At 42.7% G+C, this 26,286-nt stretch overlaps 2 protein-coding genes across 2 annotated transcripts; one reads left to right on the top strand and one right to left on the bottom strand.

Annotated features, from left to right (window-relative positions):
* Nucleotides 1-520: 520 nt before the first annotated feature.
* On the bottom strand, nucleotides 521-25,745 carry capn5b (calpain 5b). Its single transcript, XM_034550220.1, is given in 14 exon segments — nucleotides 521-2,059; nucleotides 2,832-2,968; nucleotides 4,334-4,384; nucleotides 4,469-4,590; nucleotides 5,351-5,547; nucleotides 5,661-5,783; nucleotides 5,879-6,074; nucleotides 6,686-6,763; nucleotides 8,787-8,980; nucleotides 11,218-11,410; nucleotides 11,745-11,953; nucleotides 18,511-18,642; nucleotides 25,580-25,723; nucleotides 25,725-25,745. Coding segments are annotated over 14 exon segments (1,980 nt in total). The 3' UTR covers nucleotides 521-1,876.
* Nucleotides 13,997-14,479, top strand: ompb (olfactory marker protein b). The gene has a single exon (XM_034549632.1). It carries the CDS (start codon nucleotides 13,997-13,999, stop codon nucleotides 14,477-14,479), a length of 483 nt encoding a protein of 160 aa, XP_034405523.1.
* Nucleotides 25,746-26,286: the final 541 nt, after the last annotated feature.

The raw sequence follows: 26,286 nt of genomic DNA, 5'->3' as shown, positions 1-26,286 counted from the left end.
CTGTCTGGGCTTCTGTCACAAAGAGCCCAGGTACCGAAAAAAGGTGAAATCGAATGGCCACGTGATCGAGAAATGTCATAGTTCATCACAGATAGATTACATTGTACCAGTGTTGGTTCAATATGTCAAAGCCATCTGACATCCTTCTGAAATCACGAAACAGTTCATCCCATGTTGTTTTCCTGCTGCGGAGGCAAAGCCAGGATCAAGGCGATGGCACGGGTTGTTTGGCAGGACGCCTTCTCAGCTCCTTCTTTCATCCATAAAGGTCTTTATAAGTTAAATAAAGTGCAAGGTGTGTGTTCCTCTAAAGGGCTCTTTTCCTTTCGGTTCACACCTTTCCACAGCCACTTTGTTTTCTTCTAGGTACGACGTGGATTAAGAGATATACATTCATTCACCTTCAAGCACTCGCGGACACTTGCTCTGCAACACGCACGCACGCACGCACGCACACGCACACACACACACACACACACACACACACACACACACACACACACACACCCACACACGCCTGCTCTGTGCCAACAGCAGAAGCACGGCTGCTGTCTTCGGGGGTCACGTGGCTGGAGTCTTAGGCCCGGGCCAAAAGACTCAAGCCAGAGGAAGCGTCAGGCAGTGGTGTTGCCGTTAAGAGATGATGTGGCACAGGGGGTGGTGGTTCGTAGCTAGGCTTAGGCCAGGCCAGGCCAGGGCGGTCCGAGAGGGACTAAGAGAGCGGAGGCTCATCTTTGGTCCCATAAAGCACTTGATTATGTCAGAGTGAATCTTTGCACTCCGCTGGATTGAGAAGACGTACACATGAGGGTCGGGGGGTCAAAGAGGGAAGGTTAGCACTATCAAAAGCACCGGCTGCTAAGCTACGACCGGAGAGACCAGAGAGCACAGGCAAAGAGTCTAGTTTTTAGTTGTTGTTTTTTTTTAAGCCATGCAGTTTTGAGATCGTCCATAGCAACCGGCAGAAAGCGTCTCGGGGAGTTTGAAATGGGTTCAAAAGATGGAAGACGGGAGGCAAGATTTCACACATGAGCGCGCTCACAGAACAACACAGAAAAGCTCTCAATAAAAGAGGGAGAGAGTAGCTGCTGTTGGCTTTCCTTTGTAAAGTCCACAGTAAAAAGTGACTGTGCTGCATGCTCTCCAAAGCTCCGGCAAACTCGTGAAGACTTGAGGTGTCTGGGTGGGATGACTGGGTGGGACTATTATCCACAGCTATAAAAGAGTATACGTTATGTTAATATATAGGGAATAGAAATGAGAAACAAGCGAGGACGGAAATGGAGGCTGTTCTAACTCATGAGGACAGCTGATGGAGAAGAGTATTTAACAGGATCCCTCCTCAAGGTGGAGAGGCAGACTCAACCTTAAGGCAATGCATAGCCCTTGGAAACGTTGGCACATGCATGGAGAGTGCAGACGTGTCTGCATGTGTACTGTGTGTGCATGTACGAGTGTGCGTATGTGTTCGGATTTAACAATATGCAGGGAGAAAATAAGAAGTTTGTAGATTCTGATCAGACCGATGAACCGATTTGTATTAGAATGTTCTTAAAAGTCAGTTAATTTGTATCTCGGGTGTTGATGGAAGGCTACAAAACCTTCAAAACTTCCTTTGAGAACATATCTGGAAATATAAGTTAAAGGCCTTCGGAAACAAAGCTAAATAAAAAAATTTTTTAAAAAATGCTGAAGCAAGAGAAGATATGGAAACGATAAGAGACACGAAGAGCGCGCGCAAGCGGCAGAAAACAAAAGACACAGTGAGCTCCCGTCGTCGTTGGAGGATACAACGACGGATACGAGCGGACGGGCTCGCGACCGAAACGCCACCTCGAGATGTTGATCATCGTACTTCTATGTGTGAACGATCGCATCAGATGTTGGTGAGCGTGGTCGCGGTGATGAGACGCACAGTGAGCGTGCCCGGAAGGTCGTTGTCCTGGCGGCTGCCCTTGTCCCGGAGGTGAAGCGTGTGCTGCTCCTGGCGCTCGTTGGGGTCGCTGAACAGGATCACCTGACCCAGGAAGGTGTCCACGATCATGTTCTTGTTGTAGATCTGTCGGGCGCCGCCCGGGGGAAGAAGGGAGAGATCCGGAAGCGGAAAAAAGAGAGGGCAGCGGGAAAAGAGAGGACGGAAAAGACAAAAGGCAACAATGAGCAGTCACGAAAGAGAAAACTAGAGGAGAATAAACACAATAAAACACATTCAAACTCGATAGAAGGGCATTTATACAGTAAAAAACAGCACTCTTCAAAGATGGCTAACTTATATAACGCAATTTGATTTAAATTGACAAAATATAAAAAATAAATCTCGAAATAGATACGTACAGATCAATCATTTTGAAAATAAAGGGAAATCGATAAAGAAGGTTTGAGTCTGAACTGTTCGTGCGTTTCAGATTAAAATTGTGGGGTTGCAACGATCCAAATGGTGCAAATATCAACCTTTTTTTTTTTTTTTTTTTTTTTAAGTAGATCGATTCACAATAAATGCAGTTTTCCCTTAGGGATTATCAAAATACACGGAACGATATCATTTAATCTGGAACATCCCTTTAACCGGCCCGGCTCGTCTACAGAGCAGCAGACGCACATTTATGACTACCGGGACACAAGTGATGCAATTTCTCAGCTCTGATTGAGTAAATGCAACATTGTATCAGATAATAATAATAATAATAATAATTATCTGACAAGCACACATATCCGTTGATAATGAGCTTGCAATTGATTCGTGGTGGTAATGTTCATCTGAATTCGCTGTAGTTGGTTTGATAGAGTGACTACACTAATGAACATTCGGTGTGCAGAGAGTGACAGCTCACCTCGATGTGGATGCCCTCTTTGGGTTTCTTGCGGTAGAACAGGCCTTTGATGTCGAAGTTTGGGCACCGCGTGTCCTTATGAACGGGCGAACGAACCCGCTCTCCTTCACAGGTGATGATCACGTACGGGTCTAAAGCTGAAGATGGAGGGGGAAGGGGGAGGGGACAAAGTCAAAATCCACGAAACACTGTCCTTCATTGGAGGAAATAAAACGAGGAACGAAACTAATTTACAGATAATTTAATTATTTAATTATTGCTTCATGGTTTGATCTATAAAAAAGGAGAAATATATGTTTTGTTGGACTGAAACAATATTATTATTAAATTAACTGTCATATTAAACTACGAAAAGCAGCGAATCTTCACAGTTGAAAGGCCAGAAACAGGTCAAATTTTGCAAGTCGATTATCAATTATCAATTTATGCAAATCGACTAAACTATTCTTTGAACTCTTCAAAGTGTCTTCAGCTAGAGGCCCGAGTCAACTCATCAAACATTAGAACTGTTTTGAAGTTTGTGTTATTGATCATATTTTAGAGTAGGTATGCAGTAATCTGATCAAACGCTGTCAAAACATCCCAAACAGTCAATCACACTTTATTAACATCGTTTCAGATTATATAACATAAAAGTTATCTCCTTGTTTACAATTGTATGTTCTCAGTACTCTTTTTAATTTAAAAAGAGCTTATTGCCTTTAATTGTGTGGATTCATTCACCAGTGGTGGAAGTACCTTTACGCAAGTACAATTTGAGAGCACACGTTTTGTTACTTAATACTTCAGCTGCGCTACATTTTTAGAAAGAAATATTATACATTTTATCTGAAATGAGTAAACAAAAACACGTAATAAGCTCGTAACGTGCAGTGTACTCTTAAAGCAGAGTAACATTTAGGTGGTTAGCAGTTCAACCGCCCTCTAAACTTAGTTTTATTTAAATCGTTTTCAAAGCCCAAAGAGGAAAAGATTATCCTATAATTCCACCCCCCCAAAAAAAAAGCAAAGATAGAAAAATAATTCAAACACTATTTCTGTATCTACTCCCATTAATCATCTCACGTCAGATTTACAGTATCTTGTGACCTTAGACGGGACCTGACCTCTAGGTTGGGAACAAAGCTGCAGAAGGAATACTTTTTAGAGTGAATTTTGATGATAATACTTTTACACAAAGGCAGATTTTGAATGATGGACTTTTACTAGTAATGGAGTATTATTTTATGATTGTATTGTCAGAATCTAAAGCCACTGTGTGGAGGATATAAGAAGTTTTGGGGATCCAACCCGGAGATACAGAACAACATTTTTACCAGGATTGTCTCATTTTTAAGTTATTGTATTTGAAAAAATATATATAATAATACACAGTGGCTTTAAAAAGTGAGTGTGTTGCAAAAGTTACAGGTTAGTGCACTATAAGAGCTTCAAGGGGGTAAGGACTCTATACTACAGGCTAATAAGAGTCGCTACAGTGTCAGCAGATGGCGCTGTAGTACCTTGTACTTTGCTCAGAAGTCTTTCCTTATTGGGATTGAGGCAGTGAAGCTCTGTGGGCGTTTACAGGAGTTTACAACACAGGAATATATGATCGTCAACATGCAAATACGATGCGATGCGAGACGTGGTCCTACCTCCGTTGGTGTCCTGTCCCTGCAGGCCTTCAGCATTCATTACATGGACCTGAGTGACCAGCTGAGGGTAGCCACACATCCCCGTCCAACATGTCTGAGGAGGGTCATCCAGAGTCAGCTCTCTGGGAAGGAAAGGGTGCTCGTTATTAAACTGTCAAAGCAAGCTGGACTTTACATTACCAACCAAAGTCAAAGTCAAAGACACAGCAGGAGTAGCATTTGGACGTGCAGCCAGCAAAAAGTGGGAGTTGTGCAACGGCTCCTCAACTTTGTGTCGCCGTCTCTTCACTGCAGCCTATGAGGCACTTTGTGTAAAAGAGTGCTGAACGACACACAATTTCAGCATCAATATTGCGACGAGCGCAATAATCACAACGCGGGGATGTGTGACGTCGGCAAATTAACAAAGAAAAACACTTTTTTTCGGGGCCCTGATAAAGAAGGGAAAGCCCACGATTGTCATTTCGCATTAATTATCTACAGACTATGTACAGTTGTCATAATGAACTGTGACCGCGTCTCATTTTCATGCTTTGTGGGTGTATCATTTCTTTGCGGTGTCATCCTCATTTATATCCATACAACCAATTAGTTCATTATTGAATTGTTTACTGGAGCACAAATTGTTTACTTAGCCTCTCAAAGTGCACCAGACGGATGTATTTCACTTCAAAATGTATCAAATTGACTTTCGATCGCAGACAAATATTAATATTAATAGTATTTCCAATATCGTGCCGCTCACAGTTACATGGAGAGTGTGCAAACTGCGGGTGGACCCACAGTTTGTGAATCTATCCAGACTTAGATTAGGTTTTAAAGTAGATTCAGGACACTCCAAAAAGTTACACTATGTGTTCAGTGAGAATATATCAGATTTACTTGCAGTCTGAAGGCACATCAGTGAAGACGCGGAGCAGGAAGTCGCCCTGCTGACCGGGGTCAAAGGTTGTGGGAATGATTACGTAACGGCCCTCCTGCAGATCCTTCCTGAGGAAGACGCAGCGCGAGTTGATGTAGATGGAGCCCGCTACTTTCTGCTGGGCTGAGTGCATACGGTACTTACGATTTAGCTCCACCTGCAGGATGAGAAGACAGTATAGCAGAAATCCGTCCACGTGAGCTATTCATTAGTCTATCAACTCTTCAGGTTTGTGGAGGCGTCTTGGTATTTGTGCGTGTGTGTTTCTACCCGGTGAATATCAAAGCCTATGGCGAGGTTTTCCCCTTTGCCCTCTTTGGGTGTGGCTCTCTTCTCCTTCTGCTGTAAGCAGATCAGCACCTCGTCCTCCACTTTCTTTACATCAAACACGTACTGGGAAAAGAGAGGGGGCGAGACCCACATGACTCTCCAACACTGGTCACACATCTCTCTCTACAACACGAAGACAAAACACTGCCTCCACTAACCTGGGGGTTCTGCAGGAAAGTGGCCTTGTGATTGATGCAGCCTCCTGACCGGTTGCGAAGGGGGTCCTGGCGGTGGACCCAGGAGCCCCTCATCACCTCCTCCTCCCAGGTTTTGTGGATGCTCAGGTAGGAGGTGTTGATGAGGCGGCACAGGATAATGTCAGTGAAGTACTGGCAGAAGTCATCGAACGTCATCCTGTAGGAGGGCAGGAAAAGGAGAGGAGAGAAGAGACCGGAGAGAGTGGATACCAACTAGAGGAAAAAGCTTGAAAGAAGAAGACCTTTAACAGGTGCAAAAATAGAGGAAATGAAATGAAATCAGGAACAAAGAAAAGGGTTACGTGTTAAAGGGAAACTGGGATTTTAGGGGCGCTGACAAGGAATGAGATTAAATGTTGACCGACATGGATTTTTTTTTTAAAACAGCAGCGTAACCTTTATTGATACATCAGTTCAGGTACGGAGTGTAGTTAATAACTACAGTTGCTGCTTCAATGCCCCATGATATTTGCTGCAGTGACAATGCTGCGCCCATGGAAAAAGTTAACAATTACTGAAAGCAGCCTCTCACACTCTACATCATGACAACATATACATTTAAAAAGCAACAGCCCACAGGGACTAGTAGAAGGGGAAAGGTTCATGCGGGTTGGAGAGCTTAATTAATGTTGGTGGATGGATGATTTGTGCATACAATTTGGAGGGCATTAGTTTAAATAAGTTCAAACCATGCCTGCAGCACCTTAACACATTGGTCTAAGATAAGGGATCGAATAAATAAATTGATAGTAGATTTAAGGTTCTCACCAGAACTCGCCGTCGTCCTGCACGGTGACGCCGAGCTTCTCTCTCTCACTCTTGCTCACCTTGTTCCACTCCTCCGAACTGCAGTGAGACACAAGAGCGAACACATCCATGAGGCAGAAGAACGGCATCCAGTCACTTTTTATATTCAGGTCCTCGTTATCGGCATCAGTAAATAGATAATAAGGCCTTTATAATGCACTATAAGATGCTTTTAAAGTTAGATTATGTTAATAGCATCATGAACACATGTGTTAGATTATAAAACATTGATAAGCTCTTATAAGAAACATGTTAACTGTTTATGGAAAACCAAAAAAAACAACTTCATGAGTTTTGTAATAATGTTTATATTACAGGCATAATGCAAACACCTTTAGAAAGTTGAACTAAGCCATTATTAGGACCTCGACAAGGCGCTGCTGTTGCTGCAAAAAGCATCGTTAACTGCTAATACATCAGTTAATACATCAGTTAACGATGCTTTTTGCAGCTATAAGTATGTATTCATCTTAATAAAGCAACACAAAAAGATGAGTAACGGTTTAACAGTAACCTTTTAGGTTATAAATGCTATCATTAACAATTATAAGAAACTCAAGGCTTCTATAAACTGTTAACATGTTCTTATAAGTGCTTGTAAATGCCTTTAAATCTTACAATTAATGTTAATTGTTAAAACTTATATTGTCTTAACACATAATGTTAATAGCATCTCTTCTAAGCGCTTTACAGAGCCTAAAAAAGCTATTAATTAATGCTTATTACAAGGACCTTGATGTAAAGTGTTACCCGATAATATATTTGAATAGTGGGAGTCGCCTGCGAATCTGTTAATAATCGAAATCATTGTGAAAATGCACTGTTACTGTATGAAGTTCATATGTATAAATGATATATGATTCCACCCCTCGAGGGCACGATAACGTTAAAGAGTCCGTTGAATGTGTGAATCAAACCTAAACATCAAGGTCCATTCTGTATTCACTGCTCAGGGGAAACACAGGCTTTTTACTGGATGCATTAGGTCCGTGTTTACGTCTCCGATTATTATTATTTTTTTTTATCAAACCATGAATAAATTATTCAGCGAGAGCGAGCGAGTGATTGAGAAAGAAGAGCGATGACTCACGTCTCTTTAATAACATCTTTCTCTCTTTTCGGGCCTCATCAATAATTCAGGCCACATTATGATCCGGCTTTACCACCTCCCTGTTTGTTTCACACAGTCTAGACGGAGACGGAGAGATGTCGAAAAGGAGCAACTTCTCCATCTCAGCGTTACCCGTTTCCCAAAGAAGTGTATAGGCAGCCAGTAAAACTGGAATAAAACACTCTTTTCTTAAAGGAGATATGACAGCGTGTCCACCTGACTGACTTGTGGAAACGAGTTCTTTTGATTCACGTACACGTTAGAATTTAAGGTTTAGTCGGCAAAAGGTCTGGTTTGGGAGGGTCCCGGGGAAATGATATCGGAGCTGCACTGCATGCACTGTTTGATGTTATTCAGTCATTCATCTTTGCTCTGTGACCCATTACCTTGATTGATTCTTTTCATTGTCTACATGACAAGTTTCCCATCATGCAGCAGCTTTCTTGGTTTACGTTGTGGGTATTTTATATGAGTTTGGTCTTTGTTCAGTCATTAGTCGTTGGCTCATTCATCACCCGCAATGTCTCAGAGGCCAGTGTGTCAAATTTGAGAGACAAAGGAGACGAGAGTACTTCGACATTTTCAAAATGTACTTAGTTAAAGTGGTAAACTACAAGGTCAAGTATGAGAGGACAAATAGACTGGCTATAATTCCGAATGTAGCATTTTCTGTTTAAGATATGGATCACTCGGGATTTTTACCAATTGCCCCACGCAGCCTTTTATCTGTCATGTATGCACGGCTGCATGTTAACATGAATATTAATTTTCATTAGCCATGTCAACAGCTTTGCGAAATATTTTGTCAGTGTTTGTGTTGTGGAAATGTCTGACTTACCTCGATCACCGCGCAAAATTGGGAAAGATGGATGAAGAAGGCCAAATGAGACAAGATAAGACAAGATAAGCAGTTGTACCGCCATGCCTGTAGGGGGCAGTGTAGGGATTTACCTGTCACTCCAGGGGCCGCTCCACTCCTTTTCTCCCCAGGGGTTCCTCATGCGGATCATCTGCAGCTTTTCGGATTTGAAAAAGGCCAGCAGTCCGTGACCTAGCCTCACTTTCCGCACGTCCGTCACGGCGTAGGCATGACCTTTGACCAGGCCACAGTCCAGCCGTGCCTCCATGTCCTCTATCGTGGTCGCCTGGGAAACAGGAGCATGGGGAGGTTTGGTGGTTGGAAACAGATGATTTTGTGGATCTCAATAAATATGTAAAAGAGGGAAGCTGGCACAGTTTCCTGGGAAACAGGTATGCGTTTGGTAAGAGACAGTTTTCAGTAGAAACTGCACGATAAGCTCGTCTTTTGTGGTTGTCTGGGAACCGAAAACCGAGATTTTTGTTCCTTTATTACAAACTGTGGAGACATGACAGGAAACCAAAAGAGCGAAATGCAAAATGCAACAAAGGTGCCCAGACGGACTCGAGCCGAGGACATTTGCAGCATACTAACTTGCATAACGGCCAATATTGCACAGATGTTACATGAAACTTTTATGAGATATTACAGTTTTATTGTAATGTGGGTCGCATTTTTGTAGTTTTAGCTATTCTTTATTAATTATGATAACATTGTAAACACTAAAGCAGTTGCTGAGATCTGGGAACACAGCGCAAAGAGCTGAAGCCAATTCCTCAAACGGATTTAAAACCAACTGAAATGTGGTAATCCCTTATTGAGAACTGTTTTTGTGCACAACTACTGCAAGTATGGGTGTGAACAAGGGACAATTTGGGGTTTGAAATAAAATGTTGAAACAAACAATTAATCAAAATCATGATCGACAGATTACTCGACTCCATTTTACTTTCCACTTTGTCTGCATAAGAAAGACAAAAATTAAATGAGGATAACCAACGGAGCTCAGATTCCTCAATCCACAAATCAGTACCCCAATGTCGCCTCAATACATGGTCTCCCAGAGGATAGGCGTAGACACCCATAACACACACACACACACACACACACACAATGTATGATTGAGAAAAACAAGCTTACGTAATAACAACAAAGGCCATAAGTGGAAAATGCATTGTTGTTTCGTACTGCTTATATTCTCCGAGCTCTCATTTCTCTTGCAGTTGAACAATAGACTCTCCCGTATTGAAACTCACGCATATAAAAAGAGCCATATGATTTAGAAGTTGAACCGCGTGCGATTCTGAATCCCAATAAGGGAGCGGCACGTCGTGGGAGTGGCATGAGGGCCAAGGGCCAAACGGGTACGTTCACGAGACGGCACACACTCGTTTTCTTAACAGGCAGACATGCAGGCACTCTGCAGGCAATTCAAGGATTTATCCGCCTCAAATCCCTCAAGGATTATTTATTAAGATCGAGACTTACATATTGTACTATAAAAAACAGTTTGTTGTACATTAAAGTGAAATACAGTCGTTCTCTCGGTTGATCAAAAACAATCACTACGGGTAGATCTGAGAGACGAGCTGCTTGGCTTTAGTTTCTACAAAATATCATCCTCTTGTACCCTTTTTCTACCATTATCTTGGCACTAGGGCATGTGCTTACCTGTGAGAAGTACCTAGAACCGCAGCCAGACTCTGCGAAAATACCTTTGAAAGGAAAATGCCTCAAAATGGACAATTCAGAAGCGCCGTTCATTAGTGTGCACCTCACGTAATCTCAAACAAATTACTACACCGCTTTGAAGAGCCTTTGATAAGTTGCAGAGAAAGAATTCATGCAGAGATTTGGCACTAAAGAAGTCTGCTATCTTTGCCACAAAGTCAGCACACAGACAGAGTTTCATCCCTGGATTTTTAAAATCACATTTAATTATTTAAGAGCTCTGGGGTCACAAGGGGTCATCTTCGGCGGTGGATTAGACCGATTTTTAGAGGACAGGTGTTGAAATGATGCAAAAGGAATGACAAGTGTGAGCTTGCTTAGGTTTTTTTTTTTTTGGAACGTTTGAGAGAGACATTAATGTTTTCCTCGGGATGAATATTCATCTAGCGCCATCATCAAGTCAAAGAGTAAACGTATTCGATACTTTGGTTTGCGACCAAACAGCTGCAACGCTAATGACATTCCCATCAGCTTCAGCTGTACTTTGTGTTTGTGAGCTCACGAGCAAATATTAGCATTCAGCTCAAAGCCGCGCTGTGCTAAACCACAGCCTGGCAAAGCCCCAGTAGACTGTAAGTGTAATGCAGTGTAATGCAGAAATATGGCTGAGCCGAGCCCGAGACAACAACAAATACCCGGAAATAAAATAAAAAAAGAATCTGAACACTGACAAAGTTTTACAGCAAAATGACTGAAGAGCTTCAAAAAGTGAATAAAACACATTTGTAAAGAATAATAAAAAAAATTAAAAAAATGACTTTTAGGGTTACTGCCATGCAGCTCTTAGCTCACCCTGATGGAGCAACTGATGAGACCGTCTCTGTTGTGGACTTTGAGAACTCTTTCAAACAGCTGGTTTCGGGCCACCTCATCAGTCACCATCTGACCCTCCAGCAGGTCCACGGGCTCTGAAACACCGCCCGTGAAATCCACCAGCGCGTCGGCCGTGTTTCCTCCGTCCAAACCCTCGTAGCAGCCATAAACCCTGACAGGAAGAGGAGGAGAGGTAATGTTTATTAGAGACTATTTTCAAATACTTTGTAGACAGAATGATGAGGATCGATGAGCAATTGATCGCGGAAATAATCGTTGTGAAATAATAGTCGTGGCCCTAATATTTATTTTCCATAACATTCAAGTCACCAAGTCTATTTTTCCTTTGTGTGTGGACTTTGTTTAATCGTGATACTGTTTGTTTAGAAAGATTATGAATGTATCCTTACGTAGGCAGAAGTTTAAAACGATTAAATCCAATAATGACTTTTTAGGCGTTTTGTCTCTAACACTGCATCTGATTACTTGTCGGCACTGGTACTAACTTGGCATAGGCCTTCTCCACCATGGCGCTCCAGAACTCGTTGCTGTCGTTGGAGTGGCAGTAGACCAGCTGGTTGTCCACCGTCGGTAGACGGTCGTCGATCACCACGTCCACCCACTCACCGAAGCGCCAGAAGCGGAAGTGGAAAATCCCGGCGTACGATTCTGGCTTCTCCGTATCCCACTCCTGCTCCTTCCAGTCGGGAATGACCTGGAGGGGTGGCAATGGGAGGAAGGGGAGCACAGGGCAGGTAAGCCAAACAAACCGGTGGGCCGTGGAGCATAAATAATGTCAAGGTGGAGTGGGTCTGCCAGACTGAGACAGCATACCCTCATGTCTGCTGATGCATTAAGGATTAGGGGACAGATTTATCACCTCAGCTCTCTCAGTCATAAATCCAGCTGTAATAGGACATGGGTGAGAGGTAAAAACTGCAGAATGTGTGTGTGTGTGTGTGTTTCAGTTGCTATGGTCCAGTGAAACCTCTATAAGCCAGCCTCCATTTTGGGCGAGAGGTAAACAACTAATTCACATAAAATCCGAAAACGTACACACAACATACAGGTAACAGAAATGTAAGCATCGCTGAAAGATACAAAATAAATACATTGAAAGAAGAAAAAAAAGCAGACAAACATAGACAAATAATACATGGCTTAATACTCATTTAACTTTGTTTCAAAATCAGTGAGACTAATTAAAAAATGGACTAAAAAGGATTAGGGTTTGTATTCCAGTCATGTCGTGGGATAGAAAATGTGTTTAGAAAACTAAAGAAAGCATCTCTGTGTGATAGCTGTGATGTGTAACATTTAGAAGGATTAATTGACAGATATTGAATACGATAAATTCATAATTAGGATTTAATCACATTGAAACTTGTTATTAAAACGGGCCTGGTGCTAAATGATTAAAGCTCATATTATTGATAAGCCCCGATGTTACTGGTGTTTTTATTAATACCACTTTTTAATGTTTTGATGTCATTTATTATCCCGCTGTAGCTCGCCTCTGCTCTGCTCTCTGTCGGGTTGAGCTCCTCTAACTACACAGACGTTATTAAGATCCTTTTGTTACGGTTATTTATTGGTTATTATTTATGGCCCTTTCCTTTGTTGCTCTCCTTGTAGTTTTTTTTTCTTCTATCCAAAAGTTTCAGCTAGACAACAAATGGCTTGATTTTTACAAAACACATCAGCGTTATGTTGCTATGGCAACCAGAAGACAGTGCACAGTGGGTTCATCAAAGCTTTTTTTTTTTTTTCAGCTGCCTGTTGCTGCTGGAAACACACAAAGTATTTAATTTTTTTTTCTGCATTATGTCGTGTTGTGATTGCTAATGTGATTGCTGCCTCCCAGTGTTCCCACTGTGACTCGGTGTCACGACATTAACACCCAACCTAGAGGCGACGGCAAATGATGCAGTGAGCGACGCCGCCGCGTGTGAATTAAGTGACAGTGTTCCAGCGGGTGTGCTTGGAAATGTCAAGGTGCGCTAACTGAACAGAAGTTCCTGTCAAACCGCTCTACAGGAGGTGACACTCTGCTGATGGGGAGAATCCGGCCTCTCCAGAGGACCGGCTCGGTGAAGCAGCAACAGCTCCTTTTTTAAAAAAAAAAAAAAAAAAAAAAGGAGGGGGAGGAACAAAGCACTGCACCACAGAAACCTCAGAGTCATTTTGTAATCCTTCGGGAGGAAATCTCTCTTGCACCCCACCTCGCTATTGCTTAGTCTCTGACTCTGCACTGTGGAGTGAGAGAGCAGAGGCTCCATCTATCTCAGCTTTTCATCTGGGCCAAGTGTCGCTATGCAGCAACTGCACTCTGGTAGGTAAGTGACCTGACGACTGTCCGGAAACACAAGCAGAAGGCACCTTGGCTTCCCCTGCTGTCGGTCGACAGGCACACCACGGGGAAAGCCTCCCGGGGTTTGGTAATAAAGCACTTCAGGTGAGGTATTAAAGACCTGTAGCCAAGTAAAAACACAAGACAAAGTTCCCTAAAGGCAAACCCTTTGCCGAGGTAGCAAATGGCATTAGATCTTGTTGCCTAGCGCCTCTGCTAATCCGTACTTCTGTGTATGACCCCGCCCTCTCCTATCGACGCTACAGACGTGAACACACGCACAAGAGTAACTGAAAAGAAGGAGGACAGACACAAAGTGAAGACGCTTAGTTTCGACATAGCTGCCGATCTAATCCAGCCTTGCAGTTGGTATCGACCTCTGTGCCTGCTGTGGTGTGCCGTGCGAGCATGTCTACAGAGTTGGAGCTGCCCTTCCGGCAGGACACCCAGTTGACGGAGGTAATGCGCCTGCGGGTTCAGTCTCTGCAGCAGCGGGGCCAGAAGAGGCAGGATGGCGAACGCCTGCTGCTGCCCAACGAGGCCGTGTACCGACTGGACTTCTCCAAACAGTCCCTCGGATTCTTGCGGTGGACGGTGGGGTTGGCCCAGACGGGACGCCTCTCCATCACCGCCATCTCGCAGCTCTGGACGCCCGACCTCACGAACCTGATGACGCGGCAGCTGCTGGAGCCCGTCGGGGTGTTCTGGAGGGCGCCGGGAGACGCCAGCGACGCTCCCGTCCAGTGCTACGAGGCCGACGCCCACGAGTTTGGCGAGCGGATCGCAGAGTTGGCTACGGTAAGGAAGGCGATGTACTTCCTGTTTGCGTATGCAGACGGCTGCAGCCCTCAGAGTGTCGACTGCTCCATCACCTTCACGGCAGATTGTTGAGACTTTACACTTATTTTTAAAGTAACTTTGAGGTTAAACATGCATTTTTTTTTTTTTGGTCCGGGTAGCTCACTCCTGAGAGACAGCAGAAAAGAAAGCCTTCAATATCACTTCACCCGACAACCTGTAATTACAAGAATACACTCTTTGTCCTCCTCCTCCTTTCGTAAACAAGACTAATTTACATAAAATATAAAACTTGCTTCTGTTACTGAACCTCTTGACCTCTGTATCCTTGTATTCCATGATGTTAAATATAAATAAATAAAATGTAATCAAAAAAAGGTGTATCTGCATTTTACTGGGCTTGTGTGTTCAGCTAAAACGTTATTCACCCCTCTCCTCTTCGACAAACAGCTAGCCCTGACGGGTTTGGTAGAAATGAGTCCCTTGTGAGATAATGGATAGAGACAAGTGTGTTCTTGTGTGCATGTGCTTGAGAATATTCCCCAGTGGACGCGGGGGGGGGGGGGGGGGGGGGTAAGACAGGTTCCTGTTGCCTCATCCGTCTCTGTCTTGCTTGATGACCCTGGCAAACAAGAGGGAGAGAGACATGCGGATTTCATCGCTCAGCCTCCGTGCTCCACTCTGCGACAGGCGGATGAAACACTAACTGTGACTGTGAATGAGACGCCGCGTGTCAGATGAGGTGTGAGAGAAAAGAAAATAACTGCGATGTCGGGAGGTATTAGACTCGTTTTTCCACCGTTTAAACTGTTCTCTGACTTTTACAAAAAAAAAAAAAAAAACTAAATTCTCAATTAACTTGAATGCATAAATAAATAAATTAGCATTGAGTGGCCTCATTAGTATGTGTCCCTTTGTCACAATTTGACAGGCAAGAATTAGCCTGAAGAAATGGACTAGCTTTAGGGGGAATTATCCCCGTAGTCATCTTGTTATTAAGTGATGATAAACAAATATACATTAACATTTAAACATATACTGCCTGAAAGACTAAATCTGGTATATTTGTTCAGGTGTTATAGTAATTAGGGCATACACATATATATATATATATATATATATATATACACACACACACCATGCAGTAGTTACAAGGATCGAAGAAAGGCAAAATCAGAAGTTACAAAAGCTCTAGAGCCAAACGAGAGGCACCTTTTGCAGGTAATAAACACCCACAAAAGCAATACAAAATAACAATGTTTTGAAGTAACAGCACTCGGGCCTCACTGGGGAACACGATCTGCTCCTGCGAGAGTTGGACCATTGCTTGTTTTGCTTTCATGGGAAGGAGTGCTGGTGGCCAACAACACGGGAGACTGAACAGATGAACATCTCTGCACAAAGGCTGCTTCCCGCTACGGTTTAGAGCCAACAAACTGACTCCACACAGGAGATCTTACTTTATCAGCCGGGTGATTGTTTCGAACAACAAACCATAAAAAGCATACAGATCCGGCCTCAACATCTTTTCATTTTGTTAAAGTAAGCTGCAATTATTTTTTCTCCTGTGAAAAGGTTTTCTGGGGAGTTTTGCCTTAACCGGATCGGGGGGGTCGAAGGACAGAAGGTGTCGTATTCTATTACAGATTGTAACGCCCCTTAAGGCAAATCTGTGATATTGAGCTGTATGAATAAAATGTACTTGACAGTCTCATGCGGCATTGCTCTCGGCAAGAAACCAATGCCCCCCCCCCCCCCCCCTCCAAAAAAAACTAAAAGAAAATGTACAGACAAAAAGTAAATTAAGCAGTAAACATGCTGCTCATTGGATATGGAGTTGGGCGATGATTGTGTGTCTGTACGATGAAACAGAGCAAACAGAGGAGAAGATACTGTGTAAGCACGCCCATATGTACCCCCTCTCCCTGAGCATACTGTCACAATCCGGCGTCTCACTACAACAGGCCGAGGCATCTTGTTTCAAATCCCATTAAATCACTTTGATTCATCTGTCAAGATGGATGCCAAAGATCATTTCAGATACACTTCCAGATGACTACAAAACTGAGCTTACTACAGTTCAAAGTGTTTTTGTGTTAATATGACACCTCCAGTTTTAAACGGAAGCTTGTAATAGTGGATTGGTGGTGCCAATCTTCATGGAAAAAAAGTTTACAAATGTATTGTAATCAGTGTGTAAAAGGTTTCCCACAGCAGTGACATTGCAAGATATGGAATATCTGAAAGATATGATGTATATAAAATAAGTAATTTAAGGTAAATTCAGGAGTCTCTAATGCACTTTTCGCAAATGTTTTCTTTGGGGGATAATTAGCACCCCCAATAAAAAAAAAAGAACGAAGAACATTGAAGGAGATGCAACCGTGCCTCATTTTCCACTTTCCTCATTTGGTTACAAAAAATCAAACCAGACGTGACTTCGTCCTCGGCATTCATAGAAAATTGGCTGCTGCAAGTTTTGGTAAGGATATTTAAGGATTTATTCAAAGTTAAGCTAACTGTCTGTAGCAATGGGATTTAGTCTACATATCAACTTTTATTTTGTTGGTTGGAGTACAGCTTTTTATTTGAGTAACATTACCAACTTATTCAGCTTAATAAGGAGCTATTTTTTAGATCTGCCAAGTGACCTGAATCCATGTAATTATTAGCATGCTAGCTGACCTGCTAACACTAGCTACCTAACACATCAAGTATGATTGTTTCAGTTGAATGTTTGGGACACCGCCAGCGATTGCTATGAATGGCTAAGGTCTATCAATTCATTCATCCACATACACTAGCCTCTCTCCTCTGAGCCGGCTCCTTTCAATCATCGAACACGTCGTAGACAGTCCCCTGTTGCCTGGTTAGACATTATTATAAAAACACATCCGCAACCAACAGATGCCAGGATATCCATCTAGCCTTAGTGCTTTCAGCCGGTCCTGAGAGACTCTACTTTAGGAGTCCACCACTCAGGCTTCTGACTGATGGAGTCTGCTGACACCGAGGAGGAGTTGTGGTGCTGTAGTGAGTCCTCTGGTGTTTACTTCTCATCACGATGGTCCATAATGGACTAAACACACTAAATATGGAACAATTAAGATTGAGCAAGAAACAAACCCTTTTCCAATATCTCTCTATAAGAAAGTCCTGTTTGCAAGAGTGTTGACTCTTTTCAAACCCTCTCTTTAAAAAAAGTAGCTTTATTTAATTTGATTTGATTTGAGCTTCTTTTCTCAAATAGTTAAATTAATGATCTGTTCATGGTTGATGGTCGGGTGGTGCAGAGTCTTGGCCGACCCTCGGTTAAATCTCTGCGTGACTGGAAATTGTCCTGCTAAGCAACCGCTCAGCCGACTGATACAGTAAACAACAACTGGTGGACACCACAAGAGCAAAAAGAAAAGCACCATATCGAGCAAGTTTTAACTTTTCTAATTCGCAGACATAATACGAGCATGTCGGCCATGAACTCAGCAGCAGTTTTGAACTGTGTTCTTTTGAAGGGAAAAGTTAGTTTAGTTTTAGATGTGAAGAGGGATACTAGTCTCCTCTCCATCTGTCAAACACAAGGCTGTTATCACAACGTGGTAAACATAGCTTAACATAAAGACTGGAAACAGGGGGAATCGGCTGGCCTGGTTCTGTTTAAAGTTTAAACATCCACCCACCAACCCTACCAGCTCAGTTATTAACACATTGTAATGCATCTTGTTTGTTTGATCAATGCAGAAACAGAAGCACAATAACAAAATTAATTATTGCTGAACAGCAGCTTATCCATCACATCTGCAGGTTTTGGTCGTTGTAGCGGCACCGTGGTACTAAACCATGGCAACCTCAGGGTGACCCTGGGAAGTCACCGCATCCAGCTGTTCATTTAGAAACAGGTACAACATGCAATTGTGTCTCACTCTCTGAAAGAAAGTGAATTTGAGTATTTTAAATTTTCTATTTTTAAGTATTCCGTTAACATTCCGACTCTCGTTGTGAACATTTAACCATCACAGATGATGTGAGGCGATCCAAAGACACGCCCGGAAGAGAGTCACGAAGCATTTTTGTTTGCTGCTAAAAAAAAAAAAAGAAGAAGAAAAAAAAAGACATGTATTACTTACTTTTTGCCACAGAGACTCTCTGGAGGCCAGACTGGAGCACGCCGCTACAAACCAGCAGTTACCCAGCTGCCCCTGATGTAAGTCGTGTGCGCTGATGCCATCCACAAACAGGTGAGGGTCCTCACACAGCTCCTACACTCCCAAAGACAGACAGAAGAGTTAAGTGTGGCAGCTTTGAGGTTCAACACTAACAGTACATTTTTAAAGTCATGCTGAGGCATAAAGTGTTCTATGATACCCACGAGTAGGATTGAAGAGATTATTTGTAATCATTTTAAGGGGCAAATTATTATATTAATGTGTCCTTTGCTGGGTAAGAAGTCTTTTGAAATAGCGCGTACGAATAACAAACCGTGTGGACCTTAAATTGGTTATTTAGGCAAATGTGTGAATCAGAAAAAGACCATCTGTCCCGATGCACCCACGTATCATATTCATGATCTTCTGCCCAAGTGTGGGAGGGCCGCATGCATTTATGAAATCACATTTCCTGTGGCTGCAGCGTTGAGGTCCATTTTCTGCCACAATGTGCACGGACGGACCTCTATTACAGCTAACAACATGGTGCTCAATGAGCTCCTCACACACACACACACACCCTGTGGTTCGTGTGATAATGTGTGGGATGAATACTACAGTCTGTGGGCCGACACAGAAGCCATTTAAAGGGAGACACCATGTCCTCTACTCTTTTGTCTACACATAAATAGCTGCACTTCAGCATAAGTGTCACAAATGAGGGAAGGTTTGCAAAAAAGTGGACTGACCATCTCAAAATATATATATAGTATAAAACAATATAAAGTACATTGAAGTTGTGCTGAAATTAATATGTACAGTATTCCCTTGATGTTCGTTATTTTTCCAAAAAGAAGACATTTTTTATTAAAAAAAATATATATATAGAATCTTATAGAAATAAGAAGTTTTATATATTTTTCTGCAGCGACAGCTTGAAAGAGAAATAGAAAGAGAGGCTCTGAAATATTAGTAGCCTAAACTGAGCTGTGTATTGATAAATCCATGGCGCTGAAGCAGCAGACGGATTTCTAATTGCGACTCTTTTATTCGATTCCCGTCCTTCTGTTTGGTATTAGAAAAACAAGAAGAGTCGAGAGAAAAAGAAGAACAAAATATGGTTCAACGTATTCATCTGTACTTTGACATCATAGCATCTGACATTAATGTCATATCATGACCTATTGATTGAGCAAATCATGCAAAGTGGATCACATCCATCATTTTCAGTGACAGGGCGATATCTGATCTTTCATAGAAAAAAGGTCACCGGCTCAATATTATAATTTAGACCGACTTAATTTTTTACGGGCGGTCGTTCTGGGTGCGAACGGTCGGTTTCCTCTCCTCTGCTTTATGAGAGCGGCGGGTCGATGGGCACCTCGGCCATTACTCGACAGACAACGGGAAGCACTGCACCACTTAACAGCTCTTTATCTTTACACACTCGCTGCACTGAACTAAGGGTTAGAAAAGTAAAAGAGGGAGAGAAAGGGACGCACGTGAGCGTTTACTGGTGTGAAGCACACGCAGAGGACATCTGCACTGGGACCACGTTAACAACTGATCTGGTCACTGGACGAAAGAGGTCGTGTGTCATCTCCACAACATTAGAGGGGCCGCCAGAAAACTCAAAGCCACTTGGTGACCATTGATATCCTTTGTTGAAGGGATGCCAGCTGCCGGCGTAACTACGTAAGCCATGCGTATGTCTTTCACCCTTTTATTTCCTTCCTTTATTTATTATTAGATGAAGAAAAACTGAATATTTGGTTAAACAATTAAAACTCAAAAAAATTATCTAAAAGATTCATTGAGAAAATAATGACTTGTAGCGATGTTGTACTAATGGCTACGTTATCTATCTGAACTTGTTTACAGTGATGAACTATTTATATTCTGTATGTGGACGACTTGGAAAAGACATTTACATTAACATCAAATTCAAAATTTTACCACAGCAAATCATTTTCATATATAGTTTGATGCCTAGTGTTGAGGAATGGATTGACCTGGTGTACAATATTTATGTAATGGAGAGAATTACTTTCAACTTGAGAAACCTGAAGGATGCATTTGATGAGAACTGGACAAAAATGAGTGTTTACATCTCAACCTTTAGTCATATATAATGTGTATATTATTTGTTTCTTCTTTCATGCTTATAAGGTCTTTGTGTTCATATTGTTTCCATTTGTTCATGTTGTTTTTGTCTTTAAAAAAAAAGTCTGTATGCGTCCGGCTTTAACCGTGAACATCAGTGCCACCCTTCAAAAGTCATGTGTGTGTGAATAAATGCCGATCACAGCATAAACACACCACGGTGCATGTTCGAGTGTGGGGAAACAGAAGCACACACTAACAAACAAAAACACACGCGTGCACACACACGTACGTACACACAGATAGGACACCATAAAGGTCAGTAATTTGCTGACTCTGCAAAGCTGCTTTTACTTCTAATCAGAAGCAGAGGCCACTGCAGTGCTCCCTGGAGGCCTCCAGTCTCTACCGGCAGCCCCCTCTCACCTTACAGAGACCAGCGCTGAAGCACTTCCCGTCTGAAACGAGGCGACTGGACGTGCAAGTCGGCACAACTATGTGGAGCAATGTTTGGATCTCTCGTGTGACCGGTGCCAGAGTTAAGATCTCTGATCACGTTTCTCCCCCCCCCCCCCCTTCTGTCCGCAACAGCATTGATCGCTGGAGTCTGAGCAGCTCCCTGTGGTGGCCTGCTGACCAGGGATTGGCTCAGGTGGAAGAGTAATAGAGTATTGATCCCTGCGCGGCATTGCAGACACTGAAGTAATGTGAATATTGTGGCTGAGCACAGCCTAATCATTTACCCAGCTACTGAGAACCCCTCAGCACCATCCGTCAGCCGGTGTGAGGAGCCGTCCGCCACGCAAGCAAACACACAAGCTGGCACACAACCAGCCACAAGCTCAAAAAGACAAGATTCATAAAGTGGAACGTAGCACTTTGAATTCAGAGATCCTTGTAAGGTGTAAATGCACATTTACGCATTTATTTGACAAAGTCTATCCAAGTTCTTTTTCTTCTCGCGTTTCTCAACCCCAGCAAGTATGTATTGACAGAAGAGCGAGTTTTGAGCGTAGCGACGTCGCCCATCTTATATACTCACGGTTTGAGTCCTGACTGTTAGTCAGAGTCCGACACTTTACAGAAAAACTACAGTAAGCACAGTAGCTCAAAGGTGAACTAGGAAGTTGGTCTGTGAACACGGATGGACGTTTACAACGGCCTGCTTGGGTAAAAGTTTAAAAAAGGATTTTACCATGAAGCCGACTATCAGATTTGCAAGAGCTTCCCAACTGAGTGCAATGCCCAAACTGACTGGCCAAAAATATGAGAATAAGATCCAAGTTGTGATAAACTTTTAAAATACCTCAACAATCAAGATACCTCATCACATTAATTAAACAAATCTAGGCAAAAACACATTGCCAAAGAGCAGTCCTGGAGATCTATTTACAAGTTATGGGGAGGCACTGAGGCATCTTCCTCCCCTGCTACCAATTCCAATAACTAAATACAAGGTGTTTACTGATATGTGGTAATTATCTAATACCAGTGCTCCAAACACCTAATTACGTGGAACTCATGGGGGTCATTTTTATGTTATATTATAAGTAACACGAGGACAGGGATTACTATGGTACAAAAAAAAAAAAACAGAGCCCACCGTAAATTAATTAAACTGATAACGAAATAAATGAACGTAATGACAAAGACTAACCTGATACATTCAGAAACGTTAAAAAAAGGATAGTCCCCATGGTATTAATGGTATAGAAAACTCTGTCAGCTGTAAACATTTTCCTTTGTCTCACAGCATGTGCCGTCATATCGCCCCACCCTCGCCTCGTCAAGACATAAATAAACACAAATCAGTGGAAGAGGAGGAGGAGGAGGAGGAGAAGAAGGGCAGCAGGAGAAAGACAGACAGGCTGAGAGACAATGTGAGACAGGCAGAGAGGGGGAGCATTTTATTAGAGCCTGCTTTTTATGCTCGCATGCTCTGCCACCGGGACTTCATTGCAGCCATAAATATCGCCTGGACGTATTCTGAGCAAGGATATGGCCGAGCACAACAACCTCTGGAGGGGGAGGGGGGGGGGGGGGAGCCCGTGAACCTTCACCCTCACAACACGACCTCTACGGTCGTTTTTATTCGTTACATCGTTGGAAAACTTGACCCGGTTACTGGCGGCGGGTCATAAATCAACTTCACATAAATTAACTGAATCAAGGGGACCGACCTACGCCTTGCTGACAGTTGACTTTTGCCCATTCGTAAATGCACCCGAGTTGAGTTGAGCCGCCGTCTCAGGTTTAGTAGTAGCCGTCCCGAGACCTCGTCACGTGACGAACGACAGGTAGCAGTCGCTGAAGAGCTGTCCAACGCAAATGGAAGCCCGGCAGGCTGCGGTCACCGTGGCGACACGAGAGACTGAGCGTGCGGATCAAGACCGTGGACGTTTGTGCCACGGTCTACACCGCTATCCCATAGTAAGCATCATTATGATATGGAGAGTTGTGATGAAATGGAGAGTTTGGGTGTTCTGACGTTGGGTTGTACGAGTGTAGTTATCCATGCGGAGTGTATTACTTACAGTAGATGGCGGTCAGCTCGCCCCAAGTTAAAAGAACAAAGTCATTTCTTCTCTATTTTATGTTTTTGCTGGTGGGTATTGAAAATTCAGAATTTGTATGAGCTTTAAGAGATGCTGCATGAGATCCATAGAAATGATTTAGCAGTTTGGAGGATTCTGGGTTCCCTTCAGCGTCCCCTCGCTGCTACATATCAGACGGCTGCTGACAGGCGTTTAGAGAGAATATTTAGTCTTTTGAAGGCGACACTGAAATGTATGTCTACGTTTGGATGTTTATAGAGATCTACATCTATCTAACTCTTAAGCGGAGCAAAGACATAAAACAACTCTAAATATTAAGAATCCCATCAATCAAAGTATGCAGCGCTAACACAGTAATTTCCTGCTTTTCTCTGTTATTTATTCATTGATTAAACAGAATATCTTTTGGGTTTTGGAGTGACAATACAAAACATTTTAAGACTTTACCTTGGCCTCTGAAACATTTCTAACATTTTACAAACCAAAACGATTAATTAAATCGGCAGATTAACCGATAATGAAAATAATCAATAAACAATAAGTAGTACATCTATGTACATTTACTGTAGATTACAGGCTCCCTGTGAATTTCAGACCTCTAGCAGAACTATAGACTTGTTTATATGAGTATTTGTTTATCTTTTTATACGACATGACCCTGTTGTTGTCTTCATGTAATCAGTAACAGAAAACAGGGGGGGGGGGGGGTTAATAGAAAATGATTAGTTATATATCCATATGTTCTCTACAATAACATAACTGCTTGATTTAACCCGTTGATGCGTATGATCATTCCAGTGTGATGACATTTGACGGCGCTTTTATTTTCAAATTCCACATGAGACGGTCTCAATATTGTGTGTGACACTCTTGAGGGCTCTGCTCTTATTTTGAAGAACCATTACACACCTTTACCTTTCCACATGTTACCGTATATAAAATCGGGCTTCTAAAGGCTAAAGTAGCTGTTTTTCTAATACCCTACAGATAAGTAGCTTTAGAATTTGATCCCAGTCAACAACAACAACAACAACTGCACCATACAGTAAGCGGGCTTGAATAAAAAGCTTTTGAAAATATGCGTGATTAGGGTTCCTATTCCTAACCTCCTGACATAAACCAGTCAGTGACGACACAAATCCCGTCTCATGAAAAGGAAGCTCCTCCTGCTTTCTCTCCTCTCGACTTCTTCCAGTTTTCAGTCTGCATGACTGACATCAGCACAGACCAAAACATATAATCTGTGTGACCCAGTTTCCATGGCAATGCACGCTGGCTGTTGCTATAGCGGCACACAGGCAGAAGGAGGTTACTCCATCCAGAGCAACAGCCTACTGTGTGAGGGGGATAACACTGGCAGGGGAGTCGGCTCACTAAATCCTGAGGCCCCGCATCCGATATCATCTGCTCCTGAAATATACATACAGCACTGGCTTATACAAGAGGACTGGAACGGAGAGGGGAAACGTTTGATGGCCACTGACCAGGCACGCAAACTCATCAGGGTTGAACAAGGTGAAGATGGTGACAATCTTTACCGATGCCCCAGACAGACACATTTGCACTGTGAACTTAAGTAGACTATTTTCATTATGAAAAACAAGGAACATTTTTGAATTACACTGTATGGACACCAAACCACTACTTTCCCAAAAGGCAAGAGGCTAGAACACTGAAAAGCATCCAAAATTAAATTTAAGTGTACAATATGAGGAGTTTCACTTAAATTAGTTCCACCGTGGCTGTATGCCAGTGTTAGCAATGTTATACATCTTTATGTAATGTTTTGCATCTAAAAAGGTTGCTTGAATATCTCTCTCTCTCTCTCTCTCTCTCTGGAGGGTCTTCCAGCCCCTGCTGGTTGTGCTAACCTCAGCACATGTTGCTGACAGCGTACAGCTGACAGTTTCTGGGCAAGCTGACCTTTAAAGGTGGATCAGCTGTTCTTGTTTTAGTGACATGCTGCTCCTCCAAGATGTGCTCAGCTTTTTTTAAATGTTCTAATATATATATATATATATATATATATATATATATATATATATATACATATACATATGTTTAACTATTTAACTGATAGCATTAAATTTATCAATATGTTATTGTTGTTTAACGGTTGAACAGTTAATTATTAGCATCTGCTTGATGTCTGATCCGTAAAGTATGTGCCAAAATGTATTACATCTGAAATATAGAAAAAAGTAAGCACACGTTGTAAGTTTGTCCCAAACTAATGGGAATCCATCAGATGAACATTATCCGTAACTACCCCTTTGTTGTGTAGTGAACTATATTGTTTGAAGCTTTTGGGGTCTGATGGTGGTCATAAAGATCCATCAGCAGCATCAAACCATAAATCAGATTTTTTTTTTGAGCTGAACAAACGGACTTACCCGAGGCCTCTTCCAGACCACACGTCCGATCCTGTTCCCCTGGTAGAACAGCGAGTCGTCGATGGCGGGGAAGCGGGGGTCTTCAAAGAGCAGGCCACTCTGCAAGCACTGCCTCTTCAGGGTGGAGTACTGCTGCCCGTCGAAGGGCCTTCACTGAAGTGAACATACTGCAGCCCCTGAAACGATCCGGGAGGGACACGGGTCAGACAGACTTGTACATCACAAGCAGTCACATCACAGCATCACACTTCTTTTTTTTTTTAACGCCGTATTTCATCACAGACGACTGGTTTCTTCACAACAAGGTGCGAACTTCCGCTGCTATTTTTGAAAACAATTTCCCTCCCGTCACTTCTGCTCTTCCACTCTTCCACTCTTCCACTCACTCACTCACTCACTCACTCACTCCCGACTGACAACCGAGTCCAGCGGACTTTAAAGCCTTAAAACACGTGAAGCTCCGTTGCAATAGGAAGTCGAAGTGTGCCGCTGCCTTGAAGCACAGCCTGGATTCACTGGGTCAAAATGATTTATCTGTCAATTCACTGATATCCTCCAGGGCCTAATTATCACCGCTATGCATTAAAGGGAGCCACGAACACATTGATCAGCTCAGGGACGGCAGGACATTCAAGGGGACTGGTGAGTCAGCGTGAGGACTGAGAGGGAGCTACTAAAGCTATTGAGGAAACGTTGGATAATCCCAA

This window comes from Cyclopterus lumpus, chromosome 14 (assembly GCF_009769545.1).
Source record: "Cyclopterus lumpus isolate fCycLum1 chromosome 14, fCycLum1.pri, whole genome shotgun sequence".
Classification (NCBI taxonomy): domain Eukaryota; kingdom Metazoa; phylum Chordata; class Actinopteri; order Perciformes; family Cyclopteridae; genus Cyclopterus; species Cyclopterus lumpus.
This window is presented reverse-complemented; position numbering and strand designations above follow the sequence as displayed.

What these genes read in the sequence shown, in the direction of transcription:
- ompb (XM_034549632.1), top strand. Translation starts at nt 13,997, where the DNA reads ATGTCTACAGAGTTGGAGCTGCCCTTCCGGCAGGACACCCAGTTGACG.